The sequence below is a fragment of the Staurois parvus genome, unplaced genomic scaffold (assembly GCF_062004578.1).
Source record: "Staurois parvus isolate SC_StPar_1 unplaced genomic scaffold, SC_StPar_1.0 ptg001146l, whole genome shotgun sequence".
In the NCBI taxonomy this organism is placed as follows: Eukaryota; Metazoa; Chordata; class Amphibia; order Anura; family Ranidae; genus Staurois; species Staurois parvus.
The window spans coordinates 2,144,623-2,170,255 of NW_028318942.1; the positions used below are offsets into that span (position 1 = coordinate 2,144,623).

The 25,633-nt window shown below is 40.1% G+C and overlaps 1 protein-coding gene and 1 pseudogene across 2 annotated transcripts in view; one reads left to right on the forward strand and one right to left on the reverse strand.

Annotated features, from left to right (window-relative positions):
- Nucleotides 1-465: 465 nt before the first annotated feature.
- LOC149439234 (coagulation factor XIII B chain-like) overlaps nt 466-25,633 on the reverse strand; it is a 95,925-nt gene continuing 70,757 nt past the window's right edge. The window contains exons 10-12 of one of the 2 annotated variants that reach the window (XM_089659296.1): nt 9,030-9,212; nt 7,463-7,667; nt 466-940 (exon numbers count right to left, since the gene is read on the reverse strand). In XM_089659296.1, the coding sequence (XP_089515422.1) occupies nt 934-940; nt 7,463-7,667; nt 9,030-9,212 (395 nt within the window). In that variant the 3' untranslated portion in view covers nt 466-933. Of the gene's footprint in view, nt 941-7,458; nt 7,668-9,029; nt 9,213-25,633 lie in introns of both variants that reach the window. The other variant, XM_089659297.1, reaches the window with a different exon arrangement.
- Nucleotides 16,843-20,274, forward strand: LOC149439235 (uncharacterized; annotated as a pseudogene).

The window sequence follows — 25,633 nt, forward strand, 5'->3', positions numbered from 1 at the left end:
CTGCTTATTTGGAAAAATGTCCCTAACAGATAACTAAAAGGATTATTGGTGTAATTTGTTTACTTATTTGGGAGGCAGAAATTGCTCAAAAACCACTAACAACTTCTGAAGGTTCTCCAGGGTACCACAAAACCCTGGTTGAGAAAGGTTGACTTAGATGAACCACCCCAAGCTACGAAGCATATGTAGAACCATCATCTACCTTTCAATCTCACTATTACTTTCCAGCTTTGGGATTTTTCTCTTCAAAAAAAGATTATATTTGACTTTAGAAATAAAAAATTGTAAACTACAATGCAGAGGCGAAAGCTACGTGCTAACATAATAATTTATTTCCATTTTGTCAGTCTACATGTCTGAGCCTAGGAAAGTGAAAGTGTTTTACCAATGCAATAACTTTGGAAGTGTTGATGCAGAATAAAGTATACTCTACTCTCAGTAGTATTTACTAGATGAGACTCATGGTTGCAATAATAGAGTTTATTTACATTTTAAATGTTCTACACATACAAAGACATGTAATATACAAGAACAGTTTTACAAAAAATCTTCACCTTTTTGAAAGTCAAAAATGATGCTCATTTTTTTGGGTGGTAAGTGGAAACTTATCAGCAGTACTGGATACTCGTACATTTAGAAAATCAGAACCATACAGAACATTTTATGAAAAAATATGAACTATACTGAAATACCTTTAACAACACTAAAACATCAGCAACGTGAACTAAAAGGTACCAAAGATGCACATGTAGCCTCTTGTTTACAAATCAGACCCCCACATGCATGGCAGGGTTCTCCAATGACCAGAAAAACAGGTTTAGTGACCCTCCAGATCAGGCAATATAGATCTCTAGACATTCACAAAGTAGGTTTTAGTAGGATTCTTTGTTATTGCACGATTTCCTTCCATGTGAAACCATTGGTGGGTCTTCCTTAGAACCTTAAACATTAAAGACATAAGCAGAACAGTATTATGAGCTACAGCAGTAAATAAAAGGATTAATATTGAGTTGATAAGGAAATGCGATTAGTCAATTAAAGAAAAATGACAAACACTGAAAAAAAAATCCAACTTTCTAGCAGTTAAAGCTCAGCTCAAGGCATATGGATTAGCATAGCTTTGCAACACTAGAGTCACCAGTTTGAATCCCAACCAGGACACTACCTGCATGGAATTTGCAATGTCTTCCTCAGCCTGGGGGAGGTTTTATCTGGGTACTCCAGTTTCCTCCAACATTCTGACATACTGGTAGGTTAATTGCCCTAGTATGTGTATGTATGCTTTTGAGTTTGGGACCTTAGATTGCAAGCAACTTGAGGGCAGGGACTGATGTGAATGTGCAATATATGTAAAGTGCTGTGTAAATTGTTGGTGCTCTATAAAGACCTGTAATAAAAACAAAATTACAAAACAAATATCCTCAGTGCTCCCGAGTGCTTCTGCAAGAAGGATTCATTATCCTAGACAGGCACCGTTTATCCTAGAGGACACCCAATTCTACCTACGGCACAACTATTTTGAATTTGAAGGAGAGTTCTTCTTGAAGAAGAATGGCATGGCTATGGGGGCAAATTTTGCCCCTAGTTATGCCAACCTAACCATGGGCTTCTGGGAGCACCAATATATAACCCATATTAATCCTTTTGCCTCCCATATCATGTTTTATGGAAGATACATAGATGACATTGTCATCATATGGGATGGCCCTTCCCAGACTGTCGACACATTCGCACAATACTGTAACCAGAACCATCTCTGACTATCCTTCACCAATGTACAAGATCCCCATACCCTTGCTTTCCTTGATCTACACCTCTGCCACGAGGATGATAAGATCGTCTCCAAAAACTACAATAAACCCACTGTTGGGAACTCATATATTCATTTTCAGAGTTGCCACCATCCCCAATAGGTTAAAAATGTTCCTAAGAGCCAATATTGCTGGCAAAAAAATAATTGCACTTGGAAGACCGATTATATCGACCATAGCAAAACCCTGTCTAAAACATTTTTGGAAAAAGGATACCCTGCTCCCCTCATACAAGATTCCTTTCAATAATACCTAGATAGACCAGCCCGTGAGCCCAACACATTAGTCCCAGATGAAAACGCACAACCCATTTGTTTCACCACACAATTTCACACTCAATATAAGAAAATGGAGAACATCCTGCGCAGACACTGGCCTATACTGCTACATGATCCCTTCCTACATACATCTATTACTGAATGCCCAAAGTCTCATACCGGAAAGCCAAAAGCATCAAAAGCCAAATAGCCACTAGCAAAATTAAACGCACTTCGAATCCGAAACCACGTACCAAACTGATCCATTTGGTTGGGATGTATCAATGTAAAAAAGGTGTTGTGCCTCACATGCTCCTTCATTCAGCATGGTCAGAAAATGTATTCCATCAAAGTGAAGACCTACTCCATCAAAGAATTTTATAACTGTTCTACTGAATATGTGATTTACTGTCTGATATGCCCATGTAGATTATTTTACGTAGGGAGGACCATCAGAACGTTGCGTAAATGTTTTGGTAAGCATAGATGTCTCATTGAAGCAGGATCTGATAAATGTAGTGTCTCCAGACATTTTATAGAACACATGACAAATCCAACACGGGACTGTGTGGATCCTGGAACACATTCCCACATTACCCTCTGTGGCAGAATGCTCTAAAGGCCTCTGTCAACGTAAAACATATTGGATCTACACTTTAGGTATCCTAGTTCCAGGAGGGCTGAAGGAAGAGATTGAAATACATACAATACTGTAAAAATGTGCTCATTTTTTCACATATCTTCATTTATTCATTGACATGAACGCATTTTATATTCTGCAAGTATAGTTGTATATACCGGCATGCGTATATGGCCAGATGGTCTTTAGCTTCCTTTTATAATGTCTTAGCTCTCTATTTTTTACTGTAATGTTTCCTTTCATTACATTTATAATCTACTTCACTCATACTAATGTGTTTTATTTTCATTCTCATCATTTATCATCATCTTTTAGTTTAACATATCTTCTGTATTGTTAATACCAGTGTATTTACACTCTTATGCACATATATCCCTTATTAATTCCTTTTTCATTGTTGCTCATAACATTGGTGCACTTACCGAATTTTTCGTTCCATAAGATGCACTTTCCCCCCCCCAAAAATGGGGGGAAATGTCTGTGAGTCTTATGGAGCTAATATGGAGCGGCCGGCCTGGTATTCCCCCTGTCGCCGCCGCCATGTTAGAATATCAGGCCGGCCACTCGGCTCTTCTGTGGCAGAAGAGAGGAGGAGTCCAAGAAAAAAAAAAGTCAGCAGCTACAAAAACTGTAGCTGCTGACTTTTAAAATACAACCAGTTACCTGTTCCTCGGTCCAGTGGTGTCCTCACCACCGCTGGTTTCACTAGCCGTCTTCTATCCCTGGCGCCGGCATCTTTAGTGTGTACACCCGGCTATGACAGCTTGTGGCTTCACAGCCGGGTGCCCACTGCGCATTCACGAGAAGTGCTGCGCTTTGTGAATGGCCCCATAGTCTTCTGGGACCTGTCAAGTGTCCCAGAAGATTATGGGGAGGGAGGGGGGAGGACAACTTCTGCTTCCGATCACCTAGGTGGAAGTGGGAGCGGGTACCTGTCAAATTCAGGTACCCGCTTCCCAAAGGTCCGCAGTCTCTGGTCATTTCCTGTACCAAGTCCGCAGTCTCTGGTCATTTCCTGTACTATGTCTGCAGTCCATTGGTTCAGAATATTTTTTTTTCTTGTTTTCCTCTTCTAAAACCTAGGTGCGTCTTATGGTCAGGTGCGTCTTATGGGACGAAAAATATGGTATATTGTGACCATTATTATTTCACACCAGTTATGCTTTCCTGTTATGGCACTGCGACTTTAAATACCCGCTGAGCGGTGTTGTTCAACGCTGACAGCGTCCTCTACTTAAGCTGTAACCGCCCCCAGCACCACCAGGCCAACAGAAGGAGCTAGAGACTTTGTACTCATAGCCTGCCTGTCCTACATCTATGTCTTCTGATCCTACCAGCCCTCTGCCTCTTCTGGTGACGTCACTTCTACCGCTGCGCTTCAAACTGGTTGCACAGTCCCTTCCTGCACAGACGCCACTGGATTGGCTTCACAGCACCATTACTCTGCAGGATTGACCCTTACAGTGCCTTCATACATCTCCATCAGCCCAGCACACATCCCCCAGCCATCGGTGGTGCCTGCAGGTTGTTGAGGACCGGTCACCTAATATACACCAGTGGTGTCACGGTGTAAGGTCAGGTTCAGAGACCAGTTGCTATAGCAGTAAAAGGCTTATCTGGAACCAGCAGGATAGGTACACCAGCGGATCCCCGTGGGAATGACGCAGGCTCACCTGAGGTGCAGGGGTCTAAGTATTAACCGGTATTCACCAGAGCTCCTAATGGTGGAGATGGATTGGGCTGCGTGTTAATACCAGGTCGCAGATCTCAGGATCACCCCACCAGGGAATGAGCAGACTGGGAACCAATAGCGGATCAACAAGTTAGGGATCAGACAAAAGCAGAGTCGGTCACAAGCCAAGGGTCGGTCACAAATAGTAGCAGATCAATCGTAGTATGTTAGGATGAGACAAAATCGTGGTCAGGAACAAGCCAAAGATCAGTAGCGGAGGTGTAGACAGCAGCAGGAACAGTAGCGGGATATTGGCTGCAAAGGCACAATAATCTGGCAAGGAGGAAGTCCAAGGACATGGCTTATATAGGAAGTTCATGGGAGGAGCAAGGAGTTCAAGGTTCAAGAGCAAACAAGGCACAAGGCAGGATTATCCAATAGAAGAGGCAGAGTGTTGTCCAGCATCCTAGGTAGCTCAGTGAGAAGAGTTACTGCCTGACACAGTAGAAGTCCCAGGTTCAAGTCCAGGCCCTGACAGGTGGTGCCTGCAGGACGTTGAGGAGCAGTCACCCTATATACACCGGTGGTGCCTGCAGGACGTTGAGGAGCGGTCACCGAATATACACTGGTGGTGCCTGCAGGACATTGAGGAGCGGTCACCCAATATACACTGGTGGTGCCTGCAGGACGTTGAGGAGCGGTCACCCTATATACATTGATGGTGCCTGCAGGACGTTGAAGATCGGTCACCTTATATACACAGATGAGCTTGCTTTCTTACTACTCTTGTGAGTGTTTTTATTCCTTTGCCATTAAATACAGTTTCAATCACTGCACTTAGATGGGCACCTTCTGTTTCTCTCTTTTTGTCCTTGTATACAGAGCTGGATTTGCTCCGAGGATGGCTGCCGCTACTTTGTGCTAATCTTTGGGACGATAGCCCGAGAGACTCTTATAAGGACTTTTTTTGTGTATTTATGAACATTATACTTTCATTTACAGTGCTTTATATCATTACTATCTTCTACATCGGTTTATTTACATATATTGCTTATATATTACTTCACCTCTGTGCGCCAGAATTACCTCTTTACTAAATCCTCTGGAGGGCAAGTGGTTTTTAAGTCAGCAGCAGGGGCGTACTGACCATTCGAGAACTCGGGCGCTGCCCGAGGGCCCGGGGTCAGTAGGGGGACCCATGAAATGCCCCTGGTACCTTTTATAGGCTTTTTTTGAGTGTGGGCAAGGATACAGGGGCCCCATGATCCCTTATTGCCCGGGGGCCCCATGAGTTGTCAGTCCGCCCCTGGTCAGCAGCTACAGTATTTGTAGCTGCCGACTTCTATTGTTGTCTTTCTAGGGTGAAGAATCTATTTAGGTGACACTGGGCAACTGGAAGACGGAGAATATAGTGGTTACTTTACAAAAGACAAATAGGTTCTTCAGCTTGCAAGGGAAGTTTCCCAAGAGATTGATGAATAGTGTCTGCCATTGTGGACCTCCTTCAGAAAAAGATTCCTGGCTAATATGCTGATCTTCTGGCTTCAGTATGACCTGAACACATTTGCTGATCAGGAAAGTCAACCTACCAGGAACTGGACTGAAAAAGCCCCAAAATGTCACGTTGTACCCAGGAAACTGCAAAGCAATTCATTTCATTTGAAAGCGCATCCTCAACCTGATAGACTGGTGAGCTTTTCTTTGATGTGGACATTGGCCATTGTGCAGTTCGATGGCCATCTCAGAAACTGATGAAGATTTTGGCCCTAGATCTTGTAGTGCTAAGAGGGCCACACAATGGAAATCTTGGAGAAATTATAATTATGATTTAAAAGTGATAGGGGAAAGAGGGGTGCAGGAAGATGGTATGTACACAAAATTTCTCTTGTGGCAAGTTTACCAATTACATAGTTACTGTACATAGTTAGTCTGACTGAAAAAAGACAAAAGTCCATCCAGTTCAACCATTAAAAAAAAAAAAAGTTATAATCCTATATATTGATCCAGAGGAAGACAAAAAAACTCAGCAAAGCATGATCCAATTTGCTCCTGCAGGGGACAAAATTTCTTTCTGATCCCCCGAGAGGCAATCGGATATTCCCTGGATCAACTTTACCTATAAATGTTAGTATCCAGTTCAGGGGCGGACTGACCATTGGGAAACACGGGCACTGCCCAAGGGCCCGGACTCAGTAGGGGGCCCCATGAAATGCCCCTGGTACCTTTTTCATAGGCTTTTTTGAGTTTGGGCAAGGACACAGGGGCCCCATGATCCCCTATTGCCCGGGGGGCCCCATGAATTGTCAGTCCGCCTCTGATCCAGTTATATTACAGTAAAAAAATAAGTGAAAAAGAATTTAAATTGATTACTATAATCGTTACGTCTTGCTGAAACTGTCCAATGATTATTAGCAGGGATTTTTTTCTCAGAAAATAGGTGCAGGTAGAACCCCCTTCCGAGTCACCCTTGTCTCCGCCCCCTACCCCCTTTGTTCCACCCCTTACCCACTTCCCAGTACCACCCCTTTTAAAAAATACAGAACCAGGTATCATTTTGTGGTTCTAAGTAGTTTGTATGGAATTTGTCAAAGATAGCAAGAAAAACAATAAACTAGATCCCCTGCAGCCAGCAGCAATGATAGACCCCCCAGCAACAACAGACTCCCTGCAACAAAATACCGTCCCAGCAACAATAGACCCTCAGAAGCAACAATAGATCTCCCAGCAACAAACCCTTCATCAGCCAGCAACCATAGACCCCTCCCTTAACAGTAGATGCCACCCAGCAACATAAGACCCCCCCCCAGCAACAATAGTTCCCCCATTAGCACCCATAGATTTCCCAGCATCATCGACCCTCCAGCACACCCCAGCACCCCTTGCCATTACATTCAGTGCTGGAGGTGCAAGAACTGTGTTCCCCCCATAGTCCCGCTGAAAACCCCCCCGCACACACACACACATACGCAGCTATAGATCTCACTCTCTATAATTTAGCTGACAGATTATATAACACATCTAATATTTTTGTATGATTGTAGGTGGAGAAGGTGCATTATTGGGTATCCTGTTACTTACCTACTTTAGGCATTTTGGGTATGTTTTTACCCCGTCCAAGCATTGAAATCTCAGATGTTTTGTATCATCTATATTATATCCTGGAGCACACTCAAATGACACATAATCCAAATGTGAAACATATAATTTCCTTGTTTTATCCCCGTCAGGCTTATACTTCAATTGAATGTTGTTTTCTAGCATAGTAGAGGTGGTAATAGTACAAGGCGCTGCAAATAAGTAAAAAAGATAATTAAATAAAATATGCCTGTGTGTGTGTTTAACCCCTTTGCCTACAGGGCACTTTCATCCCCTTCCTGCCCAGGCCAATTTTCAGATTTCAGCGCTGTCGCACTTTGAATGACATTTGCGCGGTCATGCAACACTGAACCCATATTAAATTTTTATCATTTTTTTTAGATAGAGCTTTTTTTTTTGGTGGTATTTAATCACCTCTGGGTTTTTTATTTTTTGCGAAACAAACCAAAAACAACTGAAAATTTTGAAAAAAAAACTTTTTTTCTTAGTTTCTGTTATAAAATTTTGTAAATAAGTGATTTTTCTCCTTCACTGATGCGTGCTAATAAGGCTGCAGTGATGGGCACTGATAAGCTGCACTGGATGTGTACTGATAGGTGGCACTGATGGGCACTGATGAGGAGGCACTGGTAGGTGGCACTGATGGGCATTGACAGGCATCACTGATGGGCACTGAAAGGCAGCACTCATATATGGCACTGATAGGCAGCACTGACTGGCACTGATAGGCAGCACTGACTGGCACTGATAAGTAGCACTGACTGGCACTGTTAGGCAGAGGACACACACCAGCAAGGCTGTCAAATTAAGACCAGCGGCATGGAACTCCTATGCATCCTGTGTGGGTGAAGATGGCTCTTCACTTGTGTATGGATGGACTTTTGTCTTTTTTTCAACCAGACTAACTATGTAACTATGTGTATGGATTGGTACATCCATTTAAATGAGGTCTAAAGTTTATCTTATAGCCATTCATTTGCACCAAACTATGGGGTTGATTTATAGACGGCACATAGACTGTGCACTTTGCATGAGCAGTTGCTCCAGAGCTTAGTAAATGAGCAAAAACTCTGCTGGCTTCCATCATTCAATCATGCACAAGCAAAAATGCAATTTTTTTTAATTTTCCTTGCATGTGATTGGGTATTCTTTGCAAATTGAAGCTTTACCTCATTTACTAAGCTTTAGCACAACTGCACTTTGCAAAGTGCACAATCTATTTGCATTTGGTAAATGAACCCCTCAGTGTACATATCTGCAGCAGCCTCCTGTTCAAGCTCTCAGCCAGCTACTATGCCTAATGACTTAAACGAAAAAGTCCTGGCTCCCACTGCTGTCTCAGCCAGTGAGGAGAGAGAGACCCAGGACAGCCGAGGCTCCTGTGCACTTTGTTGAATCGAGAGGGGATTCAGGTGAGTGTTGGGGGAGCTGTGGGGGGAGCAGCATACATGAAGGTAAAAAAAACCTTTAGCCTTTACAACCGTTTTAGCCCCAGGAAAAGTGAATCCACCAGAGCTGTATGATAACTGAAATTGAAACTGAAATCAATTTACCTCTGCAAGTTGGTTCTTTTCCCCATTCTCCATCTTTACATGTAATAAGTTCATTCCCTTCAAGAACATAAAAACTTGCACATTTAAACTTCACACTAGAGCCAGGTTGATAGCTAGGCTTTTTTGTATCAACGGTATCTCCATACAGGATGGCTGGAGGTGGACCACAGCTCTCTCCGTATCCTGAAATGAAATAGAGAGCAGAGGTCATTTAGACTTTAGGTCAGTAAAAGTATTCTGTACAATAATCTTCTGGTTATCAAATATATATATATATATATATATATATATATATATATATATACACAGAGTATCTATCTATCTATCTATTTATTTCAGGTACTTGTATAGCGCCATCAATTTACACAGCTCTTTACATATATATTGTACTCAACCTCTCCAAAACCGAGCTTCTCGTCTTCCCTCCTGCCCGCGCCCCCCCCCCATCCTATCCATCACTACTAACATCACCACCATCAATCCCGCCCCGCAAGCCAAAGTCCTTGGAGTCATTCTGGACTCTAACCTCTCCTTCCAACCTCATGTCAAATCGCTCACAAACACATGCAGACTCCACCTCCGCAATATCGCCAAAATACGCTCCTTCCTTACCCCAGACACCACTAAACTACTTGTGCACTCCCTGATTATCTCACGCCTTGACTACTGCAACTTCCTCCTCACCGGCCTACCCCAGTGCAGGCTCTCCCCGCTTCAGACCATCCTCAACTCAGCGGCTAGACTCATCCACCTCACCACCCGCTCCACCTCTGCCACCCCCCTCTGCCTCTCCCTCCACTGGCTCCCTATCGCCCAACGCATCAAATTCAAACTACTCACTCTGACCTACAAAGCCATTCACAACACTGCCCCTAACTACCTCACCAACCTGATTCCCAAGTACCACCCTACCCGTACCCTTCGCTCTTCACAGGACCTCCTTCTATCTTGCTCCCTGGTCTCCTCCTCACACGCACGTCTGCAAGACTTCTCCAGGTCCTCCCCCATCCTCTGGAACTCACTACCCCAATCCATCAGACTGTCACCTTCCCTCCTCACCTTCAGGCACTCCCTGAAAACCCACCTCTTCAGGGAAGCCTACCCCACCCTCACATAACTGCTGCTCTCCTTCATTCCTCCTACCACTCCATCCCCCACAGCCACTTCCTCCTGTACCACTACCCCCTCCCTCCTAGATTGTAAGCTCGAAAGAGTAGGGCCCTATAACCCCTCGTGTGCTGTTTGTAGTTGCTGTAATGTTTCATGTATTGTCCCCCCCTCTATTGTACAGCGCTGAGCAAACCCTTTGGCGCTATATAAACTCAATGTAATGTAATGTAATGTAATGTACATTCACATCAGTTCCTAACCCTCAAGGAGTGTACAATCTGAGGTCCTTAACTTACATTCATTCCTACACACACTAGGGCCAATTTAAACAGGATCCAATTAACCTAACAGCTGTCTTTGGCATGTGAGAGGAAACTGGAGTACTCGGAGGAAACCCATGCAGAACATGCAAACTCCTGGCAGGTGGTGCCGTGGTTGGGATTCAAACCAATGACCATAGTACTGCCCTATACTGCTCTATCTATCTATCTATCTATCTATCTATCTATCTATCTATCTATCTATCTATCAGCATTGGAGATCTTTACGCAGGCATAATTACAGGAGGAGACTCTTATTGTAGTGCTGTGTACAGACCAGGGTCGGACTGACAACTCATGGGGCCCCTGGGCAATAGGGGATTATGGGGCCCCTGTGCCCTTGCCCAAACTCAAAAAAGCCTATGAAAAAGGTACCAGGGGCATCTCATGGGGCCCCCTACTGACCCTGGGCCCTCGGGCGGTGCTCGTGTTTCCAAATGGTCAGTCCGCCCCTGGTACAGACAGTGTTGAACTTGCCCTCTGCCCAATAGGAAGGCACTCAGGATATGGACTTCAAGGCTTGTGGGAGGTGTAGTTCTGACAAATGGAGATGGCTTAATGAGGTGAATGGACACTGAGGTAAGAAGGAGAAGTGGTTCCCTGCTGTTTTCCTGGGCTGAGGAAGGGAAGTGTGGAGGCTGTTCCGAGAGAAGTGAATGTACCCTGTAGAAATTAATTCATCATAAAACAGACGTCTGTATCTTTTCATATCTTTCAAAATGACAGCAAAGTCATTGAGAAGTAATTTTAACTTAGCGTGTGTATGAAGCTTTGGAAAACAGGTGTTAAAGATGAACCATGGTATATTCATGTCTAAGAGGTCAGCAGGTCATAAGCTTCTCTTAAGAATAGAAACTGGAATGTCAAAAAGATATTGATATGTAGTAGAACAAAGAAAGGATATGTCTTTTATAAAGAAAATCATGTCTAATCTATAATATAGTTAGTTGGATGCTTATTTATAATCAATTTATTAGTTAGGAATAGTGTGTGATAAGTTTAGTATCAATTATTGTTGGATATATGCATTTATGTGAACATTGTCCCTTGCTAAAGATATGTGAAGCCATTGTATATTATATTACAGTATCATGTATTTCTGTCGTCTAAGAGGTTTGCAGATAACGTCACACTAAGAATATAAGTTTAGAAGGTTTACATATATGGACACTAAGAGTATAAGTTTAGAAGAAGTACAAATAAGGGTTTTACTTATTTAGCTAACACTGAATTAGGAAATAACTGTTTAGTGGGTTGGTCTGGTAAAATATATATAAGATGTGCCTTAGAGATAGAGAGTCACATACACTCACTCACACTCATACATCAAGACATTATACAGCTGACACGCACTGACATATTTAAGGCCTGCAAAGCCTTGATACACCTGTTGTCTTCCTTGCCAAGACTGAAACACTTGTCATAGAACAGGCAAGAGATTAGACATTTCTCCAAAGCTTATTTCTTTTTCCATAATCTACAACTTTTGTTATATTTTACTCTGTATTTTATTTTATCTTTTGTATTCATTTTTGATGCCAAGTGTGAATTAAATAAAAGTCACACTGTTTTAAATCAGCCTGGCACTAGAACACTTTGCCTCAAACGCTAAAGACAGACACTTAAATAATATAAGTGTCACGATATTTAACATTTGGCTAAGCCAGCCTCCGCCACAGTTTTTTCCGGTTTTTCCTTCCTTGATAAAGGGGGAGAAAGCACAGACTGATCAAGTTTTGGGAAAAAACACGGTGCAAAGAACCTAGAAGTGAAGGCGTTTGTGTTTCGTCAGACGTGGACGAGAGGTCCAGTGACTGAGCCACCGGCTGCAAAAAAGAAAATCATCTGATTACGGTAAGTAAAAGTTATGGAATTTATTGATAAACTAGCTATAGAAAGCAAGTTAGAGTTTAAGGATGTTTCTTTATATCCTGATGATGGTAAATTATGGCAGTACATGTACAAGGAATGTTTACAGGCCAATGTTCAGATAGATAAATCTAGATTTACTGTAAACAAAAAGCATAAGAAGATATCTAATATCTTAAAGTTGGTAAGAATATTCAACAAAATGATTTTGAATATTGACTTACCTGCTAAAAGTGTTTCTACACTAAAGCAGACAGAATGTAGCACTGTACAGAACACAGAAATGCATGAAAATTTGTCTCAAGATCCTCTTAATTGTCCAAATTGTGACATTCTTTGTAACTACATAGAAAATCTTGAGGAGCAAATTGATTCTAAAACAAATCTTTTGTTAAGACTGCAGAATGACAGAAAAGAGGTTGCTGTATTAACAAAAGGTGGTAAAAAGACTGATTCTAAAAAGTCAAAGCCTCAAGCTTCCTGCATTCCTGAAATGGGGGAAGATGACGCAAATGATGACGCAAATGACGAAGCCGAAGTTAGAAAGAAAAAACTACTTGACCGTGCAGCTAAATTAAGGTTACAAATTCATGATCAATTAATTAAGATTTTAAAAGATATTCCAGCGTATGACTCAAAGGTCGATGCCTTTTATAATGCGGACATCTTCGAGTCTTATACAGATCGTTATCACTTGACTGACGAACAGCGTAACCGTATCTATTATCTATGGATACCTGCTCATTTTGCTAGACGACTTGTGCAATCACCTGTTATTGACGATGACGGACAGGAGATACATAGTGACGCATCAGACAGATTACGACAATTGTTGTTATGTACCACAGGTGAGGAAGTACCTTCTTTAGAAGTACTAGACTCATTACAGACTTCAGTTAGAGAGGACCCTTATGAATTTAAAATTAAATTCACAAAGGCATACAAAATGGTCTTGGGCGTAGATGATGAAAACGATACAGGTATGATAAAAGCATTTGTAAAAAAATTTAAATATCTTGATCCAACTTCTTTGGCCATTGTGCAAGATAAAAATTTGATTACAGATGCTTGTTCATTCATTGATAAAATCAGAAGACAAATGAAACAGAACTATCTCAAGTCTAAGATAGCTCTAGTTCAAAATGACACTTTAAATAGGAACGGTCAAACTACAGCTAAGACAGGAATGACTGCTCTTAGTAAAAGTGACAGATACAAGCAGGTGAGACAGAAAGAGCCAATACCTTGTTACTACTGTCAAAAGCCTGGACATTTAAAATGGAAGTGTAAAAAATTCTTAAAGGATATGCAGATAAAGGATTCAAGAAATTTAGGTAAAGAAAATGGACTTATCTCTCTTGAACCATCTGCTCCTCCTAGTCAGAAGGAAACTCAATCTTCTTCTCCCTATGCTCCTCTAATAAAACAAATCAGAGAGTTATCAGTCAGCAGCGGTTTGACTGAAAAGAACTTGCAGTCAACCACTGTTAATTCAGCTCCATTATTGCCTACTCCATGACTAGACAATAAAAAGGAAATAAAATCTCATCATCTAGAATATGTAACACCAATATGTCTAGATAAATGTGGACGCCCTTACATTAAAGCAAAATTGAATGGACAAAAGCTCAAGTTTTTAATCGATACAGGTGCTGAAATTTCTATTACTGGTGTAAGATTACCTCTTTTGACAGATGCAACAGTATGTACAGTTGTTGGATTTAACGGATCAGGTAATTCGAAAGCTTCAATGTGTAAAAATGTTTCATTTGAAATCCCTGATTATTTGGATACTGAGATTGATATTTGGTATTGTCAAGGTGCAGAGAATATCATTGGGACAGATATCCTTCAACGAAGAGGTTGGATAATTGATCTTGGTAATGGCATTGTATGGAAAGGTTCCATTAATCGTAAGCCTGTGGTAATTGACCCAGCAGATTACTGTGAGGTCGGCAGTATCTGTTTAACAGAAGTGCTTGCTGCAGACCATAAATGGCCAGATAGTGGTGACAATCAACAATTAGAACAATTGGTCAAATCATACAAAAATCTTTGGAGCCAAGGCAAAAATGAGGCCGGTCTATTTAAAGACATAGAAGTAGACGTGCAAGGCAAGGATCCGCCCCCACGGAAGCAATACAAATTGCCACCAGAATCTATTGAACCAGTATCAATAGTCATACAGGAGCTTCTGCAACAAGGTATTATCAGAAAAACAAATTCTGTAACAAACAATCCATTATGGGTAGTACCTAAACGTGATGACCCTAAATCATTCAGGCTTCTGGTAGATCTCAGAATGCTGAATAAATATACCCCAAGCTGCGCTCCAATAGTGGCAGATACACCAGATATGATGTCCCGAATTGATGCAAAAGCAAAAGTGTTCTCTGTGATTGACATTGCAAATGGATTTTTCTCAATCTCTTTATCTAAAAGCTGTCAATATAAATTTGCCTTCTCCTTTGAAAATGCTCAGTATACCTTCACACGTCTTGTGAAAAGCCTACATTTGAGCTCAAGTATATTTCATCAAGCTTTAGCAGATGTCCTATCTAAATTTTCTAGGCCAGAATGTATCCTACAACATGTGGACCATATCTTGTTGTCAACAGAAAATGAGCAAGAACATTTAACCCTTTAGGCAGAATTGTTTGATCTGCTGCAAGATGCAGGTCTCAAGCTGAATACTCGTAAGGTTCAGCTCATGAAACGCGAGGTTAAGTTTCTCGGCATTCAGATCAGTCCGGGTAAACGCCAACCTTTGCAAGAAAGGGTTAATGCTATTGCTGCACTTCCTGTACCAACAACATTCAAAGCACTAAGACAATTCCTAGGATTAGTGAATTTTTCTAGAGAGTTCATTGAGTCATTTGCTGATAAAGCAAAACCTCTGTATGAACTTCTAAAGAATAATGAGGAAAATGGTTTTGGTCCTTGGACAGAAGTTCAGCAAAAGGCCTTTGAATCTTTGAAAAAAGATTTGCAGACAGCACCAGCCCTAACTACAGTAGAAAAGCAAGCACCGTTTGCTTTGCAGGTGCATACATCTGAAACTGCTATTTCTTCGGTGTTGCTTCAGCTACAAGGAGGAAATTGGAGGATCCTAGCATATTTCTCTAGGCTTTTAACACCTGTTGAGAAAGGTTTTGACACATGTGTTAAACAACTGGTAGGAGTTCACTATGCAGTAAAAGCAACTGAGCACATTGTAGGATTCAACAAAATTATCTTACAAACACCTCATTCCACCCTGAAATTTCTCCTTGAAAAAAAACATCCCAGGTGTTTCCAATCAAAGATTTTCACAATGGTTGTTGGCTTTATCACCCAAACAGATCCAGGTTGAACATAATGCCAAATATGTACTCCCTCAATTGATGGAATATAATGGATCAGAACATGAGTGTTCATGTGAAGTCCAAGACACTCACTCTCCTCTGTTTCGCAGAGAAGCAGAGAAGACTGATGAACCTGTGTTTGTCGATGGTTCACGTTATTGTGTCTCAGGGGAGTATTTTTCAGGTTATGCAATCTGGTTTCCAAAGAGAGGATATGCCATACAACACAGACTTCCAGGACATTTTTCAGCACAAAAAGCAGAACTGATAGCCATTGAGACAGTGTTAACTGTAGACAAAGAAGAGAATCAAGGTCCGCTAGTGATTTATAGTGACAGTTCATATGTTGTGCGTTCTCTTACTGATTATCTTCCAATTTGGAAAAGACGAGGTTTTGTAGATGCTTCAAACAAAGCTTTAGCACACAGAGAGATACTAGAGTCAATTTTTGCACTAGCAGGGATAAACCCTTGTGCCTATGCAATTGTTAAAGTACCAGCGCATAGGAAAGACAATGATGAACTGAGCATAGGAAATATGATAGCTGACACATTAGCAAAAGAAGCAGCTGTTAATGAACAGTCAGAGACTCCATCTGAAGTAGTTTCAGTAAACACAGTCAGAAAAACAGATACACAGATCCCCTCATTTGCAGAAGAACAGAAAAAGGACCCGTCCCTTTCTGCTTCTCAGGTTGATACAGAATCTTCCTTTGTTTTTGAAAACAAGATTTTGTTTCATGACTGTAACGGGGTTCTGCGTCCTGTCATACCAAAACATTTACAAGTGGAGTTCACAAAATACAATCATGAAAGTTTAGGCCATGTAGGTAAGCAGAGATTGTTAGAGATTCTCAAAGAGAAATTTTTCTGGGAAAAAATGGATGAGACTGCAGACAATGTAATTCAATCTTGTCTTATTTGTGCTCAAGTGAACCCCAGGCCAAAAGGACAGAAACCTCCTTTACAAAGAACTCCTCCAGCTAATGGTCCACATTACAACTTGACTATACAGGACCATTACCAACAGGAAAAAATGGTTTCAAATATGCTCTCATAATTGTTGATGTTTTCTCAAAATGGGTTGAGATTTTACCTGTACGCACAGACGATGCACTAACAACTGCAAGAATGTTAATTAATCATGTTTTTCCAACTTGGGGGATCCCAATTGACATCAGTTCAGATCGTGGAACTCATTTCACAGGTAAAGTAATGCAGGCAATGTGTAAAATTTTGGGAATCCAGCAAAGATTTCATGTTCCATACCATCCGCAATCTGCAGGTATTGTGGAAAGAATGAACAGGACTATCAAATCCAGAATTGCTAAAATGTTGTTAGACAAAGGACATACATGGGTAGATGCCGTACCTTTTGTTCTGATGAGTATCAGAAGTACAACATCTTCATCTACACAATACAGTCCATTTGAACTGATGACAGGTAGAAAAATGCCGCTTGTTTTTCCACATGAACCGTGTTTTTTGTCAACTCCGCAGAAAGAAGCAATTGAGAAAACCAAATGGTTACAGATGTTGCAAGACAATCTAAATGCCATTTTGCCACATGCAGCTACTCACATGCAGAAAATGATCCTTCCACACTCCTCAAAATTTGAGAAAGGTGGACAAGTCATGATTAAAACATTTAGAAAAAGTGGGCCGTGGCAAAGTAATTGGGAAGGTCCTTTTGAAATTTTGGACACACGTGGTGTAATGATACAAGTCCAAAGACCTCTCAATTTTGTTAAAAATGCACGGAGACAACAAAAAATATGGGTTCACACTGATCAATGCAAGCTGTTTATGCCAAGATAATGATACTGCATTTCTTTTGCAGAAATGACATCTGATAATCAAATATGGAGGAACATCAAACTCCAAAAAGAAATACTGACAACATCAGAAAATTGAAAAGAAAGGAAGAACATTAAAAGGAGAAAATTCGTCATCACAGGACTCCTTTTCTCATTAATGACATTTTTATTCCTAAAAACTTATATGACTTTTTCCAGCCCAGCAGAGAAGAACAAGTCTGAAACCCTGCATAAAAGAGAATTGCCTTTATCCAGAAACAAGAGACATTTTCCAAGATACAGTGACATTGACACAGCCGTAGACTTGTATGGACTTGCTTGTATAGGTCATGGAGCTACTTGTTGTATGCAGTTTTATTTTCTTCATAGTAACTCTATTGAAATACAAGCTAGAATAGAATCTAAAACAAAGTTTACAAAAATGCAAGGATCATATGTACATAATAATAAAACTGGTACATATGAATGTAATTTAACTGAGATGGGATTCTGGTCCATAGTTTTAAAAGGAAATGAGTCTACAATTTGGACTGGCGATGTAACTGGAGATAGAGTAGGTTCTTCTTCTGTAGGATGATCCAAAACAGATATTTGGTTTTTGACCCAATATTATTTGCAGTTTATGGATCCTGAACACTTAAAGATTACAGGAGATGAAGAAGGAGATGTAATTAGAGTATGGGATTTTCAAATAACAAGAGGTTCAGCTCACGTTAAAGTGAGAGTGACTATTTCAATTGAAGACTTGATTATTCCAGATATAAAAGTATCTCCTCAAGCTGTTAAAATTATTGAAGGAAAGGATGATTTAAATTTGATATGTACTACACAAATATATTTACCTCAAAATTCCCTATTAACTTGGAAAAGAAATGGTGAATTTTTGGGTAGTCTTTTCCATAGTTCTACTAATATAATTCGTAAGAGTAATCTTGGAAATGTAGATTGGACTAACAATAACTTTATTTATCAACACAGTAGTCCAAATCTTAATGACAGAGGCATATATGAATGTTGCATATCATTAGAAAATAATCCAATGAAATGTGATACTGCAAATGTTATAATTTCATCTCCTAAGAACATTAAGTGTACTGATGAAAAATGTATTCCTTCTAGTCCATTTCAAATTAATCATTTCCAACCCAGACATCTCTTAAGAGAAGGACATTTTGTGATTATACTTTGGAAATTTAATGTTTCTGAATGGAAAACTTCATCAAAGTATCCTCAATGTCAAGAATACTTAATTAATATGGAATTGGGTATGGATAAATGGTTTGGAGCTAATAATAAAAATAACAATAGGAATAAACGAGGTATCGTAGAAGGAATTTTAGGTGGAGTTGGTACTATTGGAAGTATTACCAATAGTATGGATATTAATACATTAAAGTCTGATCTGGAAACAGCGGGCTTAGTGGGTAGTAAAAGTATTAAAGTTCAAAGAAATGTAAATCAAATATTAGAAAATATGTTAATGAAGACAGCTACGGTTATAGGCCCAGCTGTAGTCCACTTACAAGATGTTACTTTGAATTTAATGGACAGAGAACAACATTCCCACATAGCCAGAACATGTCTAGAAATACAGACAGAGTATTCTACCAATTTTAAAATAATTGCACAAGCATTCCAAAGTGGAATAACTCCTCTAAGTCTTTTGCAAAGTTTACCTAATGAATATGTATTTGCAAAAAATCATACAGATTTATGGGTAAATAAATGGGTAGGATGTAATCAACATGAATGCTTTGGTACCTCAATGATTCCCATAGCTGGGAAAGAACAAATGTTAGTTCCAATTACAGTCTTAGGATTGCCAGTTAGTAATACTCAGTTGTTATATTATCAATTACAGTTTGTAGATTTTGCTTTGGATACTAATACATCTGAACCAGAACAACTAGATTTATCTTCTTGTTTACATTTTCAATCAAAAGTAATATGTTTGCCTAATCAGGACAAAAGTATTTTTCACTCTTGTTTTCATAATCATTCATTATGTACAGCAAGAATAGAAAAAGTAAAAACTTCATTTGACCTAGTCACTGTTGTAGGAAAGAGGAAAGTCTGTTTTCAAGTCATGACAGACACTGAAACAGTTAAAGCTTTCTTCCTATCCTGCACACATACAGATATCCTGAGTCGAGGCTTGTATTGTATAGAAGGAGATCTTACAGGAATTAGTTTAAATGGAATTAGAGTAAATTTAACTAATATACTTATGAAAAATGTGAGTGTTCTACCTATACAATATAATATATCTCAAGTAGATGAGTTTCCATGGAAGGAATGGGCAGAGATCATACAAAAGGATAAGGGATTATTAATTGCTTTGTCTGAAGAACTTCAGAAAGCAGAAATAATATTTAAGCATGAACAAGGAAATCTACTAGAGATAGAACATGATTGGTCTGAATTTTCAGGTCGTTCATGGTGGTCAAAATTTAAAAATACTGTATCAATGTGGGGAAAAACTTCAGTAACAGCAGCTGTTGGAAATATATTATTACACCCATTAATTATTATATTTATTATTATGATTTTATGTATTTTATTTCAAATCTGTATTATGATTAGAATGAAACAATTTTACAAATTGATTAAGAAACAAATGAAAGAAGGTGAGAAAATCCTGTCAGGTATTATTAGAAGGAAGGTTACCTCTGACCTAACTGACCTGGTTATAGAAAATGGTGCATCTGGAACAACTGATTCAGAGTGTGTATAGTTGGGCCATGAATGAAGTATGAATGTATATATAATATTATATGATAAATTATATTTAGGGGGAATATTGTAGAAATTAATTCATCATAAAACAGACGTCTGTATTTTTTCATATCTTTCAAAATGACAGCAAAGTCATTGAGAAGTAATTTTAACTTAGCGTGTGTATGAAGCTTTGGAAAACAGGTGTTAAAGATGAACCATGGTATATTCATGTCTAAGAGGTCAGCAGGTCATAAGCTTCTCTTAAGAATAGAAACTGGAATGTCAAAAAGATATTGATATGTAGTAGAACAAAGAAAGGATATGTCTTTTATAAAGAAAATCATGTCTAATCTATAATATAGTTAGTTGGATGCTTATTTATAATCAATTTATTAGTTAGGAATAGTGTGTGATAAGTTTAGTATCAATTATTGTTGGATATATGCATTTATGTGAACATTGTCCCTTGCTAAAGATATGTGAAGCCATTGTATATTATATTACAGTATCATGTATTTCTGTCGTCTAAGAGGTTTGCAGATAACGTCACACTAAGAATATAAGTTTAGAAGGTTTACATATATGGACACTAAGAGTATAAGTTTAGAAGAAGTACAAATAAGGGTTTTACTTATTTAGCTAACACTGAATTAGGAAATAACTGTTTAGTGGGTTGGTCTGGTAAAATATATATAAGATGTGCCTTAGAGATAGAAAGGCACATACACTCACTCACACTCATACATCAAGACATTATACAGCTGACACGCACTGACATATTTAAGGCCTGCAAAGCCTTGATACACCTGTTGTCTTCCTTGCCAAGACTGAAACACTTGTCATAGAACAGGCAAGAGATTAGACATTTCTCCAAAGCTTATTTCTTTTTCCATAATCTACAACTTTTGTTATATTTTACTCTGTATTTTATTTTATCTTTTGTATTCATTTTTGATGCCAAGTGTGAATTAAATAAAAGTCACACTGTTTTAAATCAGCCTGGCACTAGAACACTTTGCCTCAAACGCCTAAAGACAGACACTTAAATAATATAAGTGTCATGATATTTAACATACCCTCAGCCGCTAGTTGACTGCTGACCACTGCACCTAAAAGAGAGAGGCACTGTGACAGACTTTTTGGGACATTAGAGAGAGCCACAGATATTGGAGGAGCCCACTTCCTGACCAAGGGGAAGGATGCTATGGACACTGACTAGCTGCACTTTACACAGTGAACAGAGAGAGAATCACCTGCTGACACAGGAGTTGGTGAAAGACCACAGGACATATCCTCACTACATTTTGACAAATGGGACCGTATTGTCTACAAGTATCACAGAGTCAGTACCTTTCTCATTGCTTAATGGAACCAGAGCCAGTGTCCTTATCAGTGTTTAAAAGGGACCAGAATCAGTGCCATCATCAATGTTTAACCACTTGAGCTCCAGAGGATTTACCCCCCTTAATGACCAGGCCTCTTTTTGCTACTCGGCGTTGCACTAATTCAACTGATAATTGCGCGGTCATGCAATGCTGCACCCAAACGAAATTTACGTCCTTTTTTTCACACAAATACAGCTTTCTTTCGGTGTAATTTGATCACCTGTGCACTTTTTATTTTTCACGCTATAAACAAAAAAAGGCCAAAAATTTTGAAGAAAAACTATTTTTTTACTTTCAGCTATCAAAAATATATAGTAAACTCAAAGTTGGTTATAAATTTAGGCCAAAATGTATTCTGCTACATGTTTTTGGTCAAAAAAATCCCAATAAGTGTATATTGATTGCTTTGTGTGGAAGTTATAGCGTCTACAAACTATGGTATAGATACTGCAATTTACGCCATTTTTCTGCTATACAGCGCTGCACTAGTTTAACAGACAATTGCGCGGTCATGCAATACGATACATAAATGAAATTTACATCTTTTTTTTCCCCACAAATTGAGCTTTCTTTCGGTGGTATTTGATTGCCTGTGCGGGTTTTATTTTTTGCGCTATAAAAAAAAAGGCTGACAATTTTGAGGAAAAAAAAACAATATTTTGGACTTTTTGCTATAAAACATGTCCAGAAAAAAAATTTTAAAATCAAATTTAGCCATAAATTTCTGCCAAAATGCATTCTGCGACATGTCTTTGCTAAAAAAAAAACCCAATACGTGTAAATTAATTGGTTTCCGTGAAAGTTATAGCGTCTACAAATGGCGGGAAAGATACTGGGATTTTTAGTTTTTTTTTTATACTAATAATGGCGGCGATCAGCGAAATATGGTGGCGATCAGGGACTTATGGCGGGACTGCGGGACTGTGGCAGACATTCTGACATTGGGGGGTACTGACTTGGGGTCACTGACATCCCCAAAAACACTAATACAGTGATCAGTGCAAAAAAAAAAAACACTGACACTGTACTAATGGCAATGGGGAGGAAGGGGTTAACTTTATTTTGCAGGGAAGGGTTATAGGAGTGAGGGGAGTGTTTTACTAGGGGGTGGGGGGGTGTGCTGGACGGGACACCGCTGATCGGGAAAGAGAAACTGTTCTTTCTCAATCAGCTCATCCTCGAGCTGACAGGGAAGTGACAGACAGCACAGCTATTGCAGCTGTGCTGTCTGTCACTGTTTGCCGCCGATCGCCAGGAAACAGCCGCTAAGGACCGGCTGTGACCTGGCGACTCACATTTGCGGCGGTGATCGGCGGGACAGATAGGGCAGCGGCGCGCCTCCCGCTCGCCCCCTATTTGTTTACAAAACACACGTTTTAAAACATGGTTTTGCCTGCGAGTGCTGCCTTGCCGCCGTATATCTACAGTGGCTGGGCGGCAAGTGGTTAAAAGGACATTATCCTGAGTACTTCAACATAAGAGTTGGGCTCCAATGAGCTGGCCAGCAGTACTGAGTATATTAAAGACTACTGAACTGTTAATGTGCTGTAATTTTCCCTAGTTAGAATTGCCCCCTGTATAGGGTTGTCCTCTATACCAATTTCATTGTTTTCTTTATAGTGGTTTTTTTTCTATTGTTCTCCTATTTGCAATATATTCATTGCTATTTTTTTTAACTGTTTGCAGTAATATTGTTGCTGTCTCACATTTCTTTTGGCTTTGGGGTCCTGCATATGCAATAAATATTCCCCAACCAAACAGGTGTGTCAGAGTGTGTGGGGGCTTTTGTCCAGAGTTGTGGGCACAAGAACAAGGGACCCAATAAACAGCGACACCTTCAGGGGAGGGGCTACATTTACAACAAATAAAAGAAAAAATAGTTTGAGTCCAGAGATGGTGGCCATTGAAAGTAGCAGTGGTGGAACACTCAAGGCATATGTTACGGGTGATCTCTCAAGTATCCAGGCTTCCAACCTACATGTGTTTCATACTTGGAATACCTTCGCTGAATGCTTTCCTCATTGTGTATATTAGCCAAAATGTTCCCATTTCACAACAGGGCTGGAGAGAGGAGTTTAAGAGATGAATCTAAGTGGTTGGTTGTCACATGACCATCAGAACCACTCTGATCCATCCTGGGGTCCCTAAGGAAAGAAGAGGAAGAACAGTACAGTTTTCAAACCCCAGAACCACTGCACCGGGCTCCATAAACAGTGAAACTCAACCACCCATGGAGGTAAGTGCAGCGGGAGGGGAGTGGGGAGGGTGTAGGTTGTTAGTTCACCTTTTCAGGTTTTTTTTAAAGATTTTAAACCCTCCATATGAAAATGATATGTAGCACCCTCTAGTGTGCTACCAGAATAGTGTACAGTATTATAGGCAAAATCATTCAGTGAGTCTGCGATTGAACTCAGGTTATTGCAAGTCAGCTGGATGACTCAACAGGTTGTGGCTCTATTGCCTCCTTCTGGCCATAGAACCTTCCAGAAATCGGTCAGCAGGAAGGGGTGGATACCTGATATGCATGTTCATGGGGGTCTGGCCAACCCTAGGTTAGGAGGCCCTGATGGAATTGTGGACTGGCCCATAAATATGGGAGAGTCAGGTTGACAGGGAGTCCGGTAGAAGACGGAGTGCTGAGGAGATTGTTGGTATCTGGGAGGGGTCCCCTAGGTCTAGGGGGAGACCAACCTCCAGGCTGGGCTCAGGCTGGCTCAGGAGGATACATTCAGCAGTGAGGCATGAATGGGATCGAAACCTGGAGCGGCAGGGAGCAAAGAGTAAAAAAGTGAATACAGCAACACTGTCTGGGATATACAAGGGGAAAAACTGCCAAATGTATCAAGCTTTCAAAGGACAAGTCAACCCTTTATCCTTGTCCCTGGAGATCTTCTGAGAATCCAGGAGGGCTGGTAGTACTTGCAGGCTGTGGAGCTGGGAACAGCTCTACAGGGGGAGAGAAGATATCTGCATGTAGTTATGAGAAGTTAAGCTGATTTTTGAGGGTTTACTGGTTCCTTGTCCATAAAGGGCGGTTGCTACTGTTCTGCAACAAGTGAAGGCTTTCAAGAAAACAACAGTTCAGGATCTGCATTTGTACATAGTAAGAAAGTGTCCCCCTTTCATTGATTCGAGCCAACTGGGCAGCTCATAATCCCTATTTCCCTATCCAAGTTGATTTCCCCTAATAAAACAACAAAACCAATCCCATGGACTGGTTACTGTCTCTTGGATGCAAGTTTGTGTGAGAAATACCTGTTGCCTGGATGTGCAGAGCAAAGCTTAGGGGTACACCATACAGTGGCCCTCACAAGGGTAGTGCTACAGATATAGGACTTCCTTGATGATGTAAAATATCTCTCCTTATCTATGGTGGCTAGCCCAATTCTTGGAAGTTATGACATAACCTGCAAGCTAAAAGAAAGCTAAGTACTGTATATAGTTTTCACTAGAGTTGCAGATTATTTTTAGGGTTTGTGAGAAACAGTGTGATTACCGATTAGTGGAGATGTAATTACTAGTAACTATAGGGCCTCGGATAAACGACGTGGCATCAACATTAACCCACTGAGTCCACTCACCCACCAACCAGGGGCATATTCATACAGAAGCAAATTTCATACATCGCCTTTACTGTCTGAATATCCAGGTAGAGATGTATATTAATGCTGGGAGGAGGTCAAGTATAGTTTGAGGAAATGAGATGATGATTCTGACATGTTTCCTGTGGTTGCAGATACAGAACGAATTAGATGCTATTTAAAGTGATTGTAAAGGCTAAAGATTTTTTACCTTAAAGTATAACTAAAGACAAACCTTTTTTTTTATATAGAGAAAAGGGTGCAGCGCTAATAATGCCAATAAAGCTATATCAACATGAATTGAAAAAAAGTGTGCAATTAATAATCTTATTAGATCATAATTAAGGTTCAGTTTATTGTCCCAAAATCACACAAAAAGTGTGATATACAAATTCTGTCGTATCTCCTTTTCAAACCACGATGAGTGATCCACAGGTGAACAAGAAATAAGTGAAATACGC